The sequence below is a fragment of the Rhinolophus sinicus genome, linkage group LG13 (assembly GCF_036562045.2).
Source record: "Rhinolophus sinicus isolate RSC01 linkage group LG13, ASM3656204v1, whole genome shotgun sequence".
NCBI lineage: Eukaryota > Metazoa > Chordata > Mammalia > Chiroptera > Rhinolophidae > Rhinolophus > Rhinolophus sinicus.
Genome location: NC_133762.1, coordinates 34,527,341 through 34,547,761, shown reverse-complemented (window position 1 = coordinate 34,547,761; position 20,421 = coordinate 34,527,341). Strand labels below are relative to the sequence as shown.

The following is a 20,421-nucleotide window of genomic DNA, read 5'->3' as shown; positions in this document are numbered from 1 at the left end:
TGGAGATGAGAGTTTATTTTCAAGTTTATTTTCATGGTCTCTACCTTCGCAATGGAAGTTGACATTTCTCACATCCTGGAAGCTAACATGCGCTTGCTGGCTGCTCCTGTAGTCATGACACACTTACAGGATATCAGGTACATTAAAAAAAAAAAAAAAATCACGACTGCTGCTTCCCAGCTAAGTGCGCTATTCTTTAATAAAAAATATCGAGTAATCTAAACCCAATTCATTCAAAGTCTACTTTCTCTCCATCCGTTTGTGATTCAGAAAAATGAGAACTTAAGGCGTCAGTACAGCGGGTTGCAAACTAATATGCGGGAGGGAAGAAATTTGTTCGTTACCAGGCTGGTCACTGGTGCTGATGGGACAACTCTTTTTTTGTCCCATAATTTTAGGGAGTGGTTGTTAGCACTATTCTAAATCACTGCTTGGTTTTCTCAGACTCTAGAAAGCCAAGAGGACTTGCAAAGTTGTCTTGTTAGATTTTGTGAAGAGTTACTGTGGGAATTGGAAAATAAGGAGCAGGCAGAGTTGTTGTTTTTTTCTTTTTTAGATTAGCAGGGATCAACTGAACTCGAACAGTTTGGGTCTGAGAATGCTAAAGTGGAACAAACTTACTGTGACACATCATGTTATCCCAGAGGGTGTGTCTAGTACTCAGGGCTGCTGTGAGTTAGACGCCCACTGTTAATGAGCAGGACGAGGGCTGGGCAAAGTGGGGGCCTCCTAAGAGCTTTCTTCTAGTTGGATTGGGAGGGAGTTGGCTTTTGCTCCAGTGTTTCCCTATAAGTACTGTCTAACGAGACTTGTGTATCTCGAGCTGTCGTTTTGCCAGGAGCTGGTTTCATCTTGGTATTTGCAGAATCAAAGTTACAGTGAAAAGAATTTACTTCTTGTTTCTCATCTATGGTCTAACTTCCCTGATAATCTGTACTAATAAACCACCTGGGGGTTTTTTGAGCCATTTAATTATACTCTGATGAAAGTCAGATTAGGTTAAAAAAAAAAAAGAAAGAACGAAAAAAAGGTGCCAAAATGGCAGTCTAGGAAAAGGACCTCTTAATGTAATTTTCGATCTTGTTTGTGAATTGTAGGTCAATCCCATGTTCCTGGAAGGTTAGGGAGGTTGTAGCCTGCTTTGGACATTTCCCCTGTCCATCATAGTGGCCACCAGCGTTTAGTAGGTACTTCGTAAATGTTCGATGAGTGCATTTTCTCCCTCATAATAGTTTTATCTAGGATTGGGATAAAATTAAGAGTCCGCGTTCATTCTAGGTAGCTCTGTGCCAGCTGTTTCAAAAGGAGAAAAAGATCATTTTGTTTGTGTTTTGAAATTCATCTGCATTAATTGAGCTATGTCTAATCACCATCCTTGTCTAGGAATAAAAGAAAAAAAGATTTTTTTAAAGCCCCCTTTTTGTTCCACTAAATCAGTTATATATTCTGAATCTATACTGGTTCATTTTTCTTAAGTGACTTTTTGAAATGACTTTTTAAAAAAAGGTAGCTGCTTAATCAGTCTTGTTCTTCTTTATCTTTTTTTTTTTTTTTAATAACTTTCCTCGTGGACACACTCATTGGCGGTTTATAAGATTAACGTTCAGTTTCTGTACCAAGACTCTACATGGGATCAGGCTCAAAAACCAATAATCTAGAGCCAAAAAATAGTGGACACCCCTCTTTTTCCAAGAGCCGTTGGTTATGGACCATTTTGTGCCCAGCCAGTCTTTTCGACTTCACTTCTCGTTATACTAGCTCATTGCCCCAGTTGTGGACAGGTACAGAGGGAGGGAGTGGGGTGGCCTTTCTACTCGACATGACAAAATAGGCTATCAAAAACTGTGTTTTAGTAATTCGCAGAGAGACAGGCTCTCTGTTTTCCTATTACACTTGGACGGGAGAGCCTTTTACCTTGTGAAATGAAATTGTAACTACAGTGGCAAAACCTATCATCCATGCCCAGAGTCTGCTTGTGAAGAAATGCTGGGTGGGTGGCAGACCAGGCTGAATTTTCTCATCAAGATGGAGAGTTCATCTGTCTGTCTTTAGTTTCTACTCTTATTCCTCTTTCCGGTCTTCAAACAACCTCCGTCTTCTCGGTTATATGATATTATGCAGGAGTTGATGATGACAATTATGGACTCATTGCGGCCTTGCCGAAATGCTATTTGGTGAAAGTTGGGGATTTATGTAAAATCAGTTAGTGGTAGGATGGATGAGATATTTATAGACCTGGTAGCTGGTAACTGATTTCTTATTTGACTTCTCAACAGAGACAGGAGAGTAGACAAGGAGATATCCACCAGACCATTATAAGAAATGACTTTGCTTGGTAAAAATTAGACGTTTATCCTATTCCTATATAAAACCACCACCATTGTCATTTTTTCCCCCTTTTAAAAAAAAGTTCCTAGGTTTCATGTGACGTACTTGTGAGCATGGTATTAGACTAATCAATGAAAAACATGATACCTGGCCCAAAAGACCATAGCGGCTGAAAAAGGACTTGGTCCGTCTGAATGCCTATGACATAGATGAATTGTAAAATTAGATCTTTCCACCCACTGTGACCCAGAAAGAGGGAACCATGCTGTTTTTTTAGCTAAAATCTAAAATTTAGATGTTAGAGACTTTAGGGAAAAATGAAGGCAACAGTAAGGACTTTGCCCGTTCTGTGGGAAGACCTCACTAACAGTCTGTATATCGTGCTTGTGCATTTTCTCAGTACTTGAACATAACTTGGTCTTTGACATACGTGACCTCACTTATTCCTCAGTGAGATAGGCTGGGCAGAGATCATTACCACCATTTTACAAACAAGGAAACTAAGCTGTAAGGAAATCAAGGGGCAGCAGCAAGATTCCATGGATAGTGATAGTTTGGGGAGAGATGAGTTCACAAAAGATACAAAGCAAAGGTGACAGTGATAGGACGTGACCCCTGTCCTCAAGTCTACTCTGAATCTTCATCTATTGTTCTTTCATATAGAACCCATGTGTCTCTTGAGGCTATTGTTTAATTAATAATCATCCCATACTAGTTATAAGTACTTCATCATGCACAGTGTTATTCAAAGGCTAGTACTTACCGTGTGCCCAATTCATGCCCTTGTGCTATAGACATGGGACTCTGCAGTGGGGGAATGGGGGAATGGAGGACAGGCCGATAGATGAAACGTCGTGCATATTAAGTAAGTGTGTGAGTAGATAATTTTTACATCTCATATGTAAGAACTTTTTCAGAGAATAAATGTGGGAGTTTCTTAGATGATGAGAATGAGGGGGAGTTGCCAGCATTTTGTTCTTTTTCCTGGAACTTGAATAATTTACGTTGGAAATAAATGACAGTTCTTTTCTCTGTGATTACAGTAGGACCAATATCTAGAATTTACCTGAGTCTAATCCTATTTCAACCTGGTATATATTCCCCTGGTGCGTTAATATGAAGTGTAGTGGCAAAAATACTGTTTTTGGAGTCACATGAACCAAACATCTTCCTTACTCTCGCAGTGACCTTGAGGTAAGTTACTTAACCACTCTGAGCTTTAGCTTTCTTATCTGTAAAATGGGGATCACACTTAAAATGCTGTTGTGAGCATTCAGTAGCACGCTGCTCGGCATAATGATGGCTTGTAAAAATGGAGGTTGTTACGGTATGACGGTGACCACTGCAGTCTTTAGAGGAAGAACTAATTCCCACTCATCAGGGTTTCCGGGGGTTAATTTGGTAGCCTGCTTCTTTGAAAAAAAAATTCAGTCAAACAACTTGTATATTTTGGTTTACTAGATATCAAGTGTTAAGTATGATACAAGGTCTTTTGTGTCAATAAGCTTTCTGGTTACTTTGTTAATAAAGGTTATAAGCCTGAAGGAGTTCTATCCAAAGACCCTTAAGCTCTTTACACAACATTAAGTTTTATAGCACTCCCATGTTTTGGCTAAATATCATTTTAAAGAGTGAAAGAATAAGATACAGAAAGCTTAATTCCTTACTCGTGATGGTTAGTTAGCTGGTCAGTTATAGATGAATAAAATGAACCTTCAAATAATTTTTCAGCAAAAGATGTTCATGAAACACCTGGAATATCAGTTGGCAGTTAGTCAGTCCTGCAATTCTTGTTAATAGGTCCTGTATCTGTCCTTTTATTATTTTCTTTGCAGTTCTGGTGAAACTGCCCTGATTCTGACCCGTGTTGTCTCACTTCTAGACTCTCGTGTGCTGTAGCTTCGGAACAGATCTTCCTGCTTCCGGCCTGGCTCCCGCCCACCGCTCGCACCCCCCACCTGCTGTCTCATCCTGCCTCCCATCTGTCTGCCCCCAACACTCAGGAGACTTCAGTGCGTCCTGCACGCAGCGATTAAATTATTCTGTCAGAATATTATCTTCTTTATATGGTTCCAGTTATAATTTTCTCTCTCCTCTCCCCTCCCTTTTCTCTCCTCCCTTCCCAAACCCTCGTTCTTTTCCTCTTCAGATTCCTTTTTACATTCTAGTCTTTCTGCTTTTATTCTTGTTGTTTTGCTTTCTAGACTACCTGCCCTCATCTTTTCAGGTGCCTGTTCTCTGACCAATCTAGCAAATCATTCCGGATTTCCCTGTTCAATTTGATTGCTTCTTTTTCAGGATGTCTGCAGTTCACGTTGTCTGCATTTCTCATTTATATGTTGCTAATTGCCTGTGGTATGTAATTTCTTAAATGTCTTTGATTATCTAATGTCCTTATTTTATGATGAGGAAACTGAGACCCAGAAGGAAGGATAGATTTGCCTTTGTCATTGTTACAGAGCTTTGTTCAGTAAATGCACATTGATGGGCCAAGGTGTGTGTGTGTGTGTGTGTGTGTGTGTGTGTGTGTCCAAGGTGAGGGAAGGGAAACTTAGTTGAGTTTGGCTTCCGGTTTCCAAACACAACTCCTTTTTTCTCGCCTTCATGTTTTCTTTCACTTAATCTCTCTCTTTTTTGCCTAGTGTTTAATTCTCATTGTTTGCATTTCTTTTATGCCCAAAGCTGCGTGGTCTTTGAGGGGAAGGGAGATTGGGGTCTAGCCGAGTGCAGCATAAATCCTTCCCTTTACACTTTCAATCATTTTGTCATGCCCGGGTCTCTGCAGACTCCTTGGTGAACACCAGCCATTTCATCTCAGAATCATTGCTGCCTTTGAAGGGGAACTGTACAAGGTAGTGACAATTATACTGAGTTCTAAGAACTTAAATGATGAGATGCGGCTGAGAATGTTCACCTAGTTCTCACTGGAAAAGCGACCGCCCAAGTGATCATGTTTGAAGTTTTGAAATTGATGAAAATACGGTGAACCTATGGAATGAGTTGCCAGGAAGGCAGCATGAGGAAAGAGGCCGAGTTTGTTAACACCATTTCCCAAACACCCACTGTGAGCAGAACCTTGTGGGAAGGATGTTAATAAAACCAGAGTGTATGAAAGGTAAACAGCGATGAAACGATTGACAAGGAAACGGAAGGGAACCAAATGTTTTAATCAAATTGTCAGTGGCATTTCAGTATGTGTGTGGTACCCTTAACATTTCTCACATGTGTCCATAGCGGTGGTTGATTTGCTTCAGGAATTAACAGACATAGACACGCTCCATGAGAGTGAAGAGGGCGCAGAAGTACTCATTGATGCTCTGGTAAGTTGCACGTCCCTCTGGGGTTGTGCAGGTTTGGGGATGGCGTTGACATCTCTGTGAGTGGCATCGGCTGTGGCACGGCTGGACTGGGTGAGGAGAGTAAGAAGGTAGCAGTGCAACTTGTGGGCACTTTATGCTTTGGAACTCGGCTAGGGAAGGGGGTTGTCGAGGCCTCACATTTTTTGACTATCTGCTGTCGGGAGGCCTCTTCTCATTCTTTTCACTGCGTGTAATCCTCGCCGTATCCTCTCAGATGGGTATTATTCCCATTAAGAGCTATGAAGCTGAGGCTTAGAGAAGCAAAACAACTTCCTGTGGTCACACAGCTGGGATTTGAACCTGTGTTCTCTTTGACTCCATGTTCCTGTCCCTCTCCCTCCAACTGTGTTGCTACTGACCGTTTTACAAAAGATGGTCACAGATGTTTCGTTTCTCCTCTGGCCTTTATAATTCCCAGCGCTAGTGAGGACGAGCATCATTATTACTTATTTTACGGACAGGGAATTGGAGAATGTTAAAAATGAGAGCAAACCTTCCAGCTCGTCCAGACCAGGACTGCAGCCCTGCCAGTGGAAGAAGACAGGGCCTGTTGAGTTCTGCGTTCCTTTTCGTGGAGCCCAGGCAGGGCCTCTGGATCTTCCTCAGCCATTGTTCCAGGCAGCAGCCAATCAAAAGTAGTTTACGTAGATGTGAGGTGAACTGATCTAGTCTCATCGCCTCACTTGACACATGAGGGAACCGGCTGCAAAAGCGAAGGCTTCCACTGGGTCACTCAGCCAGTCCCTGGAACAGCTGAGACTCGGCCTGCGTAGCCTGATCCCCACATGGTCCTGTCCCACCACACCTGTTTCCTTCTGTTTCCTTCTCTCGCCGGTGATCAGAGAGGGCTCCCAGGCTGCGAAAGCATCCCAGCTGGCCAGTGGCAGAAGTGAGTCTAGCCCAGCCTCTGACCCTGATACTTCTATGGAACTCTGTCCACCCACCAAGCCATCGTCCTCCTCAGGGCTCTGTTGCTTTTCATTCCTTTCTGTTGTCTGGTCTTTTCTCTCTGGTAAGAATGTTAATAAGTACTGGTTTTGATGGATTTTGCAGAGTTTGTCATAGGCTGGTGCAGCCACTTCTACTAGAAGCGCCTGGAGTGTTCGATAGGCTACCTCCTGGCCCCATCCAAGACCTACTGAGTCGGAGTTGCTGGGACTGGGGTCCCGAATGATTCTGAGGTGCTGTTACTACACTGCCCACCCCCTCCTCACACATTCTCTCTCAAGGTTCTTGACACCTAGAAATTTCCCTTGTGCCATGCTCGCTCCTGGCATTTGGTGTGAATGAAGGGGTTGTGAACCCACTGGATATGAAGAACTATCTCTTACAGAGAGCGAGGCTGGAGTCCAGCGGGGCCATTTGTGACTGAGTATGATGAAAATTTCTATTGCCATTTGTCTTTTCTTCCTAGCGTGAACTTCCACTTTTGTAGAATTCAGGACCTTTATTTTTCCTTTGAACCACTGTGCAGAAAGAAAAGGATGATGTTGGGGTGTCCTTTTGTTTTGAGGAGCATCTGAAGGAAGGCTGTGGCACTTGCTCCTTCACCGTGTCCCCACAATGTCGTTTGTGCAGTTTTACCTTCCAGAGGTTAATTACAGTGGCCCTGAGTGAGCCTTCCTGCTTATCCCCTGGGCTGATTTTAATTACCATCCTTTGCCTGTGTGAATAGAAGAGATGAGCGAGGAACAGCTAGCCTGGCTGCTGCCTGTAAAACACACTCAGAAACAGCAGTTCGCACAAAAGCCCCCTTTGTGTTTTCGGTGTCGCCGAGCCCACCAACACAAGCTGGATCTTGCAGATTTTATTGTTTGCTTGGAAAGAAACAGTTCATCCTCAATCTGGGGAGCCATTAGGTAGCTGCTATACAGGGTTTTTCTGTTTGTTTTGTTTTTATATTATTTTAAGATTTTGACTCATAGCTTTATGTCGCTGTGGCTGGTGTGATTCACAAACAATTGAACATTCCTAGACTCCCATATATTATTTGCTTGTCTGCAGCCAGTCAGAAGCCATCAGCAAATATCAGAGAGCAGAACCAATGGGTGGCCTTCCATTTATTTTTTTCTACACTTGTGCTGCATTCAGGAAGAAGGTTGATAAGTATTCTCATATTACAAAGGTTGAGTTGTCTTCTTAGTTTTAATTTGGGGCCAATATCAGAGGCCTGGAATTGCATGAGCAGAGGCTAGAGGGCATGTAGCAGAATTTATTGTGCTGTGCAGTTTGCAGTTATTGCCTTGGTCTTTTTCCCAGTTGGAAGTCCTAAGCAATAGAATAGCACATTTGTGGGGAGAGAGTGCTGTCCTGGCATTCTCAGGCATCTTTGGAGTTTAAAATTGGATATGCCTCCTCTGCTATTACTTATGCGAAAGGTGAATGTTTGTGCTTTGTAACACGTTGATTTGGTGGCCTGGAAAACAGACTCTTCTGAAGAGTAGTAAATGCAAAGTATATTGCTTTGGTGGCAGTTCTCTGGCGTACCTCTCTAAAAAAGTCTCCGGGCTCCTTGAGAATCGTGATTAGATTACAGCCATTTTTCTACTTGCTAGTCCCCAGACTTGCCATGTGCTTGGTGGTCCCACACCTTTGCTCACGTCTGCCCTAGCTTGATAAGCCTTGCTCCTCCTGGGCTCCGGGAGCACTCCTATTCATCCTTCAAAGCCTCACTTAAACCTTACCTCTTCTGAGTTTTTTTCAGACTTGTCACCTCAGCAGAATTTGTGTTCCCTTAGCACTTGTACATCCTGGCGCTTGTCACATTTGTTTATAGACATGTGTCTGTAAGTTTGTCTTTCCTGAGTTGTGATCCCTATCAGGGGAATGGCCAAAGTGGAGGCTCTGTCACTTGTCAGCTGTGTGTCCTTGGGAAAGTGACCTAACCTTTCTGTACTCAGTTTCTTCTCCTGTAAAATGGGGATACCGGCAGTAGTTTGCAAAGGGCTGAAGTGCGGAATAAATGAGCTATTTAATAAGTCTTTGGAACAGTGTCTGGAACAGTGTAAATAGCTGATAAATGTTGACCATTATCTCCGTAAAGAGACTAGGCCTGGTATTATCTTCATAAAGGCACAGATGAAGCACTTAGTAATATCAGCGTGTACCACACAGTGAAATGTTTATGCATGTTTATTGAGCTCAAACAAACATTCTGTTTCATTTCAACAAATATTCAAAACACATTTTGAACAAATACTCACAAAAAACATTTGAAGGGTGTGGGCCTGAATAAGACATGGTAGGATAGAGGTTTAGTTGTTTTTACAAAAGGATGAAATAAGTAATGATGATAATACAAGGCAGAATATTAAGAATGGTCATGAGAGATATAAGCGTCTTTGGAAGTGAGGAGGGAGTGACCCCTTCTGGTGGGGAAAAATCAGGAAGGACCACAGAGCTGCAGGTATTGGCTTCTATGGGGAGGCGTTAACATGACGGTGGGTGGAGGGGTCACAACCAGAGGGGGTTAATGTGGCTCAGCCGGGAAGCTGGTCAGGGGGGCTGGGAGTCATCATTTGCTCTAAAGAGTTTAATAAAAGTGACTTTGATGTGGAAAGCCGAGGGACTGCCCTCCGTACCCATTCCTGCCCTCAATTAACCCTACTTAAATGTTAAACTTTGAAGTTCTGTGTTAGTTTGGCTTGGGCTGGTTGGCGATGCATGTGTGCTGCTCAGGTTGGCAGGTTTTCGGTTGCTCTGAGGGTACTTATATAAATTTCTGGATCCTATCACTTCTGTCCCTTTCCATTTTTATTAACATCCTCACCTTCATCTATATTTGCTCCCAAGCAAAATGCATTTGTTCATTCACCAAATCTTGAGTGCTTGGTATGTACTGGATCCCAGGAACTGGGTATATTGCAGTGAGCAAACCTGACAATCTCCTTTGGCGGAGCTCACATTCTAGTGTAAGAAGAAACAGTAAATAAACAAGGAAATAGATAATGATTCTCTTTTACACAGAGAATTAAAATAGAGTGATGGAACGTAGAGTCACTGGGAAATCACATTAGATTAGATAGTGGGGAAAGGCCTGAATTCTGGATGATAAGAAAAAATCAGCCATTCAGAATGACCAAGGGCAAGATGGGATAGGTGCCAAGGCCCGAAGGCAGGAATAAGCTTGACGTATTCGAGGAACAGAAAACAGGCAGTTCTGTTAGAGCCCTGCTGGGGTGAGGGGAGAGAGCGCAGTTAGGGCCAGACCACTCTGGGCTTTGTGGGCCCTAAGTCTGGGAGGAATTGCCCGTGTGAAGGGGAGTGATTGAAGGATTATAAGCAAGGGAGTAGTAACATAGGCCTAACATTTTTAAAAGACTGCTCTTGGCATGCGATGTGGATAATGGTTTGGAGGGACAAGAGCAGAAGCTAAAACATTACTAGATAGGTTGCAGCAGCATAAACTTTACATTGTAACCATATTACCATATGCATCCTCAGAACTTACTGTTTACTCACGATTCAGTGGATGTGGGGGATTTTTTATTATTGTTTTTTAAATATGAAATTTCCACAACTCCTAATAAGTAGAAAAACTATAGTCAAACTCTTGAAAAAACTTACTGGCAGATTGTGCAAGACAGAAAAAGAATCCTTCAAACCCCCTCATCTGTCCCTTTTTGATTTCCTCCTCTTCTCTTGTCTTTATTCTTTCTGGTGAAGTGGAAAAGGATGTCTGATCATGCCCTTGAACTTTGTCTCAATAGGACCTGCTGGAATATTGTTTGGGAGACTTGCTAACAAGCAGAAATAACCAATGACTTATCAGAAAATGTCAGGCTTAAACAGTAATGATTTGCAAGGCTAGGATTGTTCTGGCTGATGCTTTAATTCCTAAGCAGGGTTTGTTTTTAGTTTCAGACTTAGTCACAGATCCAAAAAATAGGCATGAAGGTGGTAGACCCAAGGCGTAGAGGGAGTGGGACAGAATGCTAATTTATGCTTCTTACCAGGCGATATCCAGAGCTATGCATAATATATTTTTCCAAGGGTTTTCTGAGCTAAATGTATTTTGACTGCTTTGACCTTCCTGCAATCAGATAAAATTGCATTTAATCCAGCTAAACATAAAGTTTCACACTTTGCAAGCTTAAAAAGGTTGTCTGTTAGAAGTTAGGTTTGCGCATAAGAAAAAAGACCTTCCTCCGGCCAGATACCCAAGATCCGTAACCACTCAGTTCTGGGATTTGCATATGTTGCTTACTGCCCCTGCCCCCACCACTTTCCAGACAGCAGAGATGGGAAACATAACTAAGAATCAAGGAAAGTGGAACAAATAATGCAGATAAAGCAGCACGAAGCAGTTGGAACTGGTGAAGCAGTTTGCAGACCTGACAATGTGATACCCAGTGGAGTTGCAAAGTCTGCTGCTTCAGGATTCAGGGAGATTATAAGTCAATCAGGGTGATTTAGGGGAAAAACAAACTGTGACATGGTTCATATTTTCCCCCCAGATGTTTTTCTGCTTTCTCTCACATACCCAAATTGTCCAATTAATTAAAGAAAACATTGCAGTGGATTTCTTTGGTGAAGCTTTTGCTAGCTGTGAGATTTGAGAGCAAGGTTGTATATCTCCTTCGTATACAAGGGTTGTAAACAGCTCCTTGTATTTATGGATGCTCTCAATTTTGGTATTAGTATCCCCTCCAATACGCAGCTGGTGGTTTTTCATTGTTCCTCACCAGGTCCTAAAGGAGAGCCTAGAAAAATCTACTTCATTTGTGACTCAGGTATCACAAATTAGTCAGTACTTCAGCTTTCCCCGCACCCAGATGCTTCTCTTAAGTTTCACAAAGAAAAGTAAAGAGGCCTTATTTCAAGATCCATCTCTCTTCCCCATTGTTCCATCCTCAGCCTCAGTTTGCATTGTGCCTGTAGAGTGCCTTATGTACAAGTGCTGTTAGTGTCAGTTGAATGAGATCATTTCCTGCTCTCGCCTGTCTTCTCTCTCTTCTCTCCCCTTGCCAAAGTGATAAGGTATGATGGGGAAAAATAGAGTCCCAGCGTCGGTCATTTCTGCCACACGCTGTGTGACTTTGGCCAGGCTAATTAACCTCTCTGGACGTTTGTTTTCTCACCTGCAAAATTGTGAGGCTTACATGAGAGTAAATGGAGCAATATATTAAAGATCTGATTACAGTACATAAAGTGTTTCATCAGTTTATTTAAATTTAGCAAAATTTACTGAGTGTCTGCTATGTATAGACTTTGAAGAGTTTATCAAGGTGAGTGAAGGTGTGCCTGCCTTCAAAGAGTGTGAGTTTTTCTTAGCCCCTGGGAGATACGACTAGTGAATAACCAGGTATCAGAAGGTGTAAAGTGCTGGATTCTAACTCCCTCCTTGATTTTTGAACCAGACTCAGGGTAAGGCATGCCGCATATTTTCATTGAATCTTTACAACTTATTTCCACTTCCTAGTGAGGGAACTGAGACAGTGAGAGAGCGTATACAGCACAGGTATACAGCAGGTCTTACCTTCCGATACAGGTTCAGTTATTGGCTACTACTTAGAAATGTGTTACCAGAGAGAGAATCACGTCTTGATTATTAGGTGTTTCCTTAGTTACCTTCCTTGGTGTGCCTTAGGGTTACCCAGAGAACAGTCTCCCTACATTATGCCAGAAGGTAGTGTGGAGTAGTATAAGCATTCTTTCACCTAAGAAGGAAGCTTGGTTTTTGCTCAGCAGCTGTGTGGTCGTGGCTAAATCACTAATCTCTTGACTATTCGATGTGGCTACTGAGAGTTTCCTGTAAAGTGTTGTGTGAATCAAATTAAATGAGAGACATAGAGTTGCTTTTTCTTTTATGCACTAAATATAATATAAACATAAGGCATTTTATTATGTTACTACTCTTTTTAAGAAGGAGTTAAAAATTTATCAGAAGTAATCATTTCATAAAAGCTTAGCATGGAAAGTTAGGAATGTTTTGAGTTGAACCCTAAATTTTGAGGCCAGTGTAAAGAGTGGCTGGTAAACTTACCAACTAAACATCTCTCTGTGCCGTGGTCTACAGGCCCGCTTTTGACTTGACTGATCTGTTGACCTGACTTTAAGATGGCATTTATATAAGGTTTTTAAAAAACAGTGCCACAGAAAAGTAGAAAGAACACTGGACTTAATTTCAGAAGGTGTGGGTTCAAGTGTACTAATCCTGTCACTCTCTCACTTTGTACCCTTGAATTTTACTTTGTCTCCTTCAGCTTCAGTGTTAAGGTAGGGATAACGATTCCTGCCTTTCCCTGGCCTCAGACCCACTTCAAGGCCCAACGGAGACAATTGGACACAATTGGACGGGAGAGCACATTGTAAACCGTGGGTGGCTGATGGTTTACTTTGTTTATTCAATAGAGAAGCCAGTACAGCAATGGGAACATTTTAGGGACTGAGTTGTAACACGTATCCGTCTGTCCTTTTGCTTTCCTGTGGCTGCAGGTGGATGGGCAGGTGGTTGCGCTGCTCGTGCAGAATCTGGAGCGCCTGGACGAGTCCGTGAAAGAAGAGGCAGACGGCGTCCACAACACTCTGGGTGAGGGGAAGCATGTCCAGTGCCCCCCAAGTCTCTGTGTTTGTTTGGGGCTTGGTGCTTGTGTCCCTTCCTCCTTCCTGAGTCCACAGAAGTGTTTTTCCCTTCTGCTCCCAAACTGCTTTTTCAGAAACAAAGACCTTGTGTAAATTTCATGTAACTACAGCTTTGGTTGGGCTTGCAAGTCGTAAAAGCAGAAATTCACCTTCCTGGACCAAAACCACTGGCTCCTTTTAGCAGGCTCTGGCCTCCAAAAGTTAGGATGAAATCTGTGTAGCGTGCTTTTTTTTTTTTTGCTTTGGGAACGTTGAATATTCTGCAATTTTTTAATCCCCTTATATTGGTTTTCCTTTCCACTTCCCTTCAGTGGAACTACAAACTTTTGAACAACTGTGTATCTTTAGAGGGCTTTTTATTTGAAAAAGAGGTAACATTTCTTTCTCTTCTTGTGTGTAGTTTGCCATGTCAGCTGCAAGAAGAAATATTGCCGTTAACTTGGCTGCCCTTTCATCATATGTTCATTGAAGTGGATTCCTCTGCAGTATTTCCCCTCCTACACTCCTCTTTGAATCGCCCCAGTCTTTCCCCCTATAAAGTTGCCGAACCAATAGCCTGTTTAAAATTGTGCTTTTGGGTAGTCCTCTTTATCATCAGTCGCTGTCGTATAAAACCATAGGTGACATATCTGTAAGCAGAGCTTGAGAAATGAACGAGGCCCAGCAGAAGCAGAAATTTTGATGAGATTAGATTTTCTCTCAGTACCTCTGTGTCCGCCACAGATTTCTCTTACAGTTTTATATGCTTTTCTGTGAGGAGTATCACCAAGAAGGAGGAAGACGTAGCACCTAGGGAGGGAGAGGAAAGAGAACACAATATAATCTGTAATTTGGGGGCTGGCTGTAGTTTACAGCCAGAATTTGGCATTGCCATCTATTAGCCTAACGCTGAATTTTGCTGACTGGAAAGCTTATCAAAAGTCTTACCTGATGTTGATGAAAAGGGCCGCATGTCATGGAAAAAGCACCTGCCTGGCAATTTGTAGAGATCTGTCTAGTTGCAGCGCGCTCACCTACCCACAGCTCAGGAGGCTCACTGTCTCTCCCTTCTCGAGCACCCAATGTCTGTCAGGCGCTGTGCTGGGCCCTGGTGCGGATTAAAGATAAATTAAGCCTGGTTCTCCTTCTTCAGAGGCCAACTGATGGGAAAGATAACATAGGGTGACACATGGCGTAATGGGAGTCGGTGGAGAGTACTCTGGAAGTGAAGAGGAGGGGCCACTGGGGCGGCATGTGAAGGCAGGTGCATTTTGACAGGACTGTGAGATGGTCCCTCAGGCAGGGGAGTAGCGTTTGCAGAGCCATGAATGGGCCAGGGCCGTGGGGAAGGAGTATTATGGAAATGGACTGGAGCAGTGGGAGGTAGGAGTGGTGGGAGATAGGACCGGAGAAGGTAAATTTGTCCAGATTATGGAAGACCTTGTAAACCATGGTAAGATGTCTGGATTTTATTCTAGTGGGCACCAGGAAGCCATCGAAAGTATAAGCAGAAGAAGCAGAATGGCTTGATTAAAATGAATGAGTTCATTTTCTTAGATTACGTGAGAAAATAATTTAAGGTGTCGTGATGATCTTCATCTCAGGGGTCTCGCGGCTGCTCTGCTCCCAAAGCTTTGTGTTCCACTCCCTGAGGGGGCTGCCGGTCATTCTCGAACTTGCCATTGGCGAGACTGACGTGGGCAAAGGAATGAGGAAGGAGATAGGAGGTGAGGTGATTTCTTCAGCCCTTTCTCCTTCAGAACTCAGATCCGATGTGTTCTGGGCGTTGTGCTCAGAGAACACAGAACTCTGTCTGCTTTATAATTACATATCCTGGGATGTGGAGCAGCGGGGCCCTGAAGGAAATGAAAGCGTTGGCTGTATTAGAATGGGACTATAAGTGATTTCTTTAAAAATATACCACCTTTTTGGTGTCATAGTCATGCAGTAACTTTTCTTTTTTTTTTTTTTTTTTTGGCCTCCTAAATTTTAATTTCACTATTAAGCAGCAATTTTGGCTGTTGGAGGAGATGGCAGGATCAATTATGTTTGATTCTGATACCTGACAGTTACCCCTGCCAGCATGGCCTTTTCTGTCTAAGCACGTTGTTTTGTTCAGTTAAGAAGAGCATGCGTGCTTCCCTTGCAGTCCAGACAAAGGGAACCGAAAATCAGGAAAGGAAGAGACTCAGAATTCATCATCACTTGATTTTTTTCCTAAGGCTTCTGTCTAGACCCCTGCCTCTCCAGTCATAGGTCTCTGGGACTCCAGTACCGTGAGGACCAAGAAGGTCTTAGGTAGATGTCTGTCCTTTTGTGTGTTCTGCTCTAGGGTTGTTCCCTGTTAGCACAGAAAATCTTTCACTTTATTCCTTTTGTGAATTTCATCATTTTCCGTTACGAACTTTCTTGTGTCATCGCTTGAAGAAAAAAACCCGTAGCATCTCCCTGGTTAATCTAAAAATGACAACACAGCATCTGGCTAAGGGCAATACAGGGAGGTGGGAAGAGGAATTAAATGCCTGTCATGGGAAGAGGCTTGTTGCAGATGGAACAGAGTTGCCTTCCCAGATGACTGGTGTCTGTCTCCCTTCAGCTATTGTGGAAAACATGGCTGAGTTCCGGCCCGAGATGTGTACAGAGGCTGCCCAGCAGGGTCTTCTGCAGTGGCTGCTGAAGAGGCTGAAGGTAAGTTTGGCTTCGTGGGAGGCAGCTCAAACCTCTCTTTACTCTGGGCAAGGCTCATGCTGGGCGTTGGCATAGATTGTTATACCCGGGCTATATGATCTAGTTTGGGAATCTTTGGTACCTCTTGCCTCTTTCTTTGTTTTTCCTCTTTTGTTTGTTGTTTTAAAAGAAGGTGTTTTTAAAAATAGCCTTTAATACTTCTTCAAATAATACAAACATGTAAATACAAGCAAATTCATGTGATACAAAAGATATTAAACTGAAAGTAGAAGTTCCCCTCTGCTGATTCCTTCCAGTTCCACCTCCCAGAGGCAGCCACTGTTAATATATTTCATCTGTCCTTCCAGAAATTCTCTGTGTGTATATGGGAGAGTTTCATAAATAGAAATACACAATATTTTTTAAAGCCCCTTAACCCGGCCTGGTCTGACCCCTCCATTTCTTAGTTGTGGAACATTGGTCTCATTACCTTTCAGACATGTCTTTTATCTACCCCCTGCTCTGCGAAGGTCCAGATTATTCTGACCTCTGTATTTGTCTTTGTTCATGCTCCTCCCTCCAGCAGAACGACTCCTGTCTTTCTCGTGTAGTTCTAAAGTATACACACCCTTCATTAACCAGCTCACACCCTTACTCTTCCATGTCGACTCCATCATTTTTAGAACTGAAAGGAAATTTGTAAGTTCTATTGCAGATTTAAAAAAGTGAAAAATCGAGACCTGTAGAGATTTAAGTGCCTTGCCCAAATTCATATAGCGGTTAACGATAGAGCTAGAATCAACACCCAAACCCCCAGACTTCCTTCACACACCCTTTCCATAGCACAACTTTGCCCCCAGCCCATAGTGCCATCTTTCTTTTCTGAGTATCAACCATTTTCCTTTATTCCTACTGGTTCTCTTGTGGGAGTTAGCAGATCTGGCTTCTAATGCAGACCCACAACTGTGTGACACTTACCCTTTGGAACAAGTTTTCTTCACCACCTGGTAGGCTTTCATTCTATGTTGTGTGCCCATTGTCTTTCTCCAATGAGCCTTGCACTCCTTAAGAACGAGGACTGAGTCTCCACCAGATTGTCGTCTCCTCCCAGTCGTTCTCAAGGTGTGATTCCGAACCCAGTGTGTCAGAATTACCTGGCAGCTTGTTAGAAATGCACATTCTTGCATCCACACCACTGGACCCGCTGAATCTGCCCGGTTTATGGCGGAGCCGGCAACCTGTGTTTTACGCCTGAGATTATTTAGGTTTACATTGCTTAATAAAACCTTGCTATTTAACTGATCATCCCCTGTTTATTTCGTAGCCCTTGAATAATTCTTAAATGAGTAGCACACTGGTGAGTCTCCTTTTTGTATGGGTAGCCTAGTACTGTATAGAGATACTCATGGATTTCTTCATCCACCAAATGAAACCTCACTAATTTGTGCTAATGAGGATGCCTCCCGTTGCAGATGATTGCATTAAATGGTTTAGCAGGTAAGCACGTAACAGTAGTGTGAGAGACATGGCCACACGGTTTATTTTTTAACAGGGAATGCAGACTTATTAGGAGATCATGTACCATTGAAAGTAACACCAAAACCAAACGTTTCATTTTTCCTTTTCTAAAGAAACAAAATTCAGATTCCCTTTTGTTTCCCAGTTAAATCAGTGCTTCAAGAAACAGTTGCACTATTCAACACATGAGCTGAAAAAAAACAAATGAACTGAGAATTGCTACGTTATACAACATGCACACCTGGTTGAAGCTAAGCCCTTAGCCTCTCATGACCAGGAGTTTGGACTTCGCAGGGCACAGTCTGCACTGACAATTGTCAGGGCTGCCCGACGTGTTCCAGGTACCAGAGGTGAGCCGCAGAAGTCACCTGCAGCTTCTGGCCATGGGTGGTAGCATAATTGTTCTGTACTTTTTTAAAAAGCGGCAGCTCCCAAAAAGGTGACGTTTAATTTTATTCCAGGCTAGTACGTACTGAGTGCAAACCTATACTTAACTCTGTAATTATTCTGACAGCTGGAAGATTTAGGATCACAGGCTCCTGGATAAAAGAGAGCCCCAGAAGTTTCAAGTACGGTTGGTTAACTTTGCCAAATCTAAGAGACTGTATCTGCTCTATGAGTCCTCCTTCTTCCTAGTTGTGATTAAACGTCCTCGGACTTTGGTAGTTTGGTATTTTGCAAGCTTGGAGGCTGTCATGTCTGGCGGAGATTTAAATAGAAATACAACTTCCTTGATGACTTTTGTCTTTGGCTAGACGTGAAAGATTAGTCTCCTTCCTTCCCCCCTCGCTCAGTTTCTTTATTTTTTCCACCAGATTAAAATATTTGGGTGTCATCGTCATCGTCCTCACCAGCACCACTACATTTTCCCGCTCCAATGCGAATGTCCTGTATTGGCCGTTTATTGTGTGCAAAGTGTTATTCTAGATCCCTTACATAGAGTATTTCTGGTCCTCACAAACAACTCTCGAAGTGGGTGCTGCTCTCCGCAGTTTGCAGATGAGGAAAGAATCCCAGAGAAGGGAAGTAAGCGCCTTGCCCAAAGCCCACGGGAAGTGCATGGGAGAGCCTGCGACAGCTGGGCCTGGGCGTCTCCGAAGCCTCCCCCTCTTGCCAGGCTGCTTCCCAGCTGACACCCCTTTCATGCTCTGAAGCCTTGCAGCGCTCAGTGGTGGGCAGTTAGGGGGCCTCCTCATTTTGACTTTCTGATTAGAGTCTTCCTCCATGCCAGTTTTCCAATCAAAGAACCTATAGTTTGAGAAAAAAGGGTGACGACATTATCATTTTGATTTTTAAAAATTTACTTTGAACAATTTGGAAACTCCTTGAAATGTCACGTGGCACAAGCTGGAGATTTTCTGGGGGAATCAGGAATTCTCAGTAGAAGGGAACGCCGCTGTTGGCTGCCTGTTATGTATATGCTGATTTATTTAATGCATCCACCTCATGAGGAAACTTATTTTCACTTAGCATAAGAGAAATTGAGTTAGAGCAGCAGAGTAATTTGGCCTACTATGTGGTAGGTACTTCGTATTATCTTATTTAAGTCATAGTAACTCCCCAAAGAAGATGTTATTTTATTATTTGCATTTTGCAGATAAGGAAACCTGGGACTAAGAAATGTTTCTTGGGTCATAGATGCCCATTCTCAGTTCAGGGTGCCATTTGTGTCTCAGTAATTTTGCTTTTGTAGCGTCCTTATGCTATAAAGGACATAGCAGTCCCATGTGTTAAGTAGTGAGGTCCAAACAATTTAGTAGCCATTTGAGAAAATAATGCACATGGCTTAAAAGAAAATATATTTCTGTTTCATTCTTCAGTATCACAGTTACCTACTACCGGAAGTGTGTGCCTTCTGAGTTCTGCACAGCTTCTAAAACCTTGCAATCAGATTGAATACCACCACCCTCATTCCTATTCCACATTGATTTTTCACACAGTTCTTTTGTCACAGCAACCATCAAAACCCAGTTTCATAAAGATAGGATGTCATGAAAAGAAATGTACCTGGAGCTAAGTAGTTAATGCAGTGTTCAGCTGATGTCACATGTCACTGTGCTTTCCTCGGAACCTGAAAATGGGGCCCCTATGAATTCAATATGATGCCCCAGGTTCAACCTGTGTGATACCTTGGCACACAGTTTGGGAACTGCAGACTTTGTGCCGCATAGGAGGTACATGCTAATGAGTCAAACCTGGGTGTGTCTGGTCCCAGATTCGTGTCCTTTTTTGTGATGTGACTTTATTACTTGATAAAATTATTTTTAATTCAGTGTAATTTTTTTAATGCGATAACCATGTACAACGTTCCTGTCAAATTCTCCTCTGTTTGCTGTCACATTCAGTTCTTTGTCTTGCATATAGCGTATATATAGTAGGTACCCGATAAATATTTGTTGAAAAAGAGAAAATCTGTCCCCTACCTTGGAGACAGGAGTTTATAAAGTCAAATAAAGGACAAGAGGCATGGGAACCACGGAAAAAGGCTATTGCTCTAGTGGTCTGATGTCTTTTGGCTTCTTTCAGTTAAGTGTATCTTGTTTCCGAAAGAACCCTGACCCTTGGAAGGCTGCGTATAAGTTGGTGTGGCTTAAATAATTTTAAATAGCAATACTCGTAACTTCAATAATTTGAGTAAGTAGTTGTATTAGCAAATCCTCGATGGTGATAGATATGCTTACCCCTGGGGTTTCACTTTTGTTTTGAGTTTTTGTAAAACTGTTTTACTTAAAGTGAAACATGCCACAGATTGCATTTAAACCCTGGCTGTTATAAACTGAATTTCTTGAAACAAGGCCTCAAGCTTGCCCAGGGAGCATACCTTGCAGTCAGCACACGTAAGACCTTGCGTTTACAGATCTTTTAATCTAAGATGGGTCATACCTGGTCAGCCTTCTGAAACCCGGTGGGGGGCACTTAGGTCTGACAAGGAGGACGTGTGCAGAAAACAAAAGATGCTGGGTGTTGCTTCATTAGGGGCCACTCT

At 42.7% G+C, this 20,421-nt stretch overlaps 1 protein-coding gene across 3 annotated transcripts in view; it reads left to right on the top strand.

Moving 5' to 3' along the window:
- Positions 1-20,421, top strand: part of CTNNBL1 (catenin beta like 1) — a 144,274-nt gene that overhangs the window by 45,818 nt on the left and 78,035 nt on the right. For 2 of the 3 annotated variants that reach the window (XM_019750234.2, XM_074318346.1), the window contains 3 exons: positions 5,551-5,648; positions 13,125-13,218; positions 15,847-15,938. In XM_019750234.2, the coding sequence (XP_019605793.2) occupies positions 5,551-5,648; positions 13,125-13,218; positions 15,847-15,938 (284 nt within the window). The remainder of the gene's footprint in view (positions 1-5,550; positions 5,649-13,124; positions 13,219-15,846; positions 15,939-20,421) is intronic. The other variant, XM_074318347.1, reaches the window with a different exon arrangement.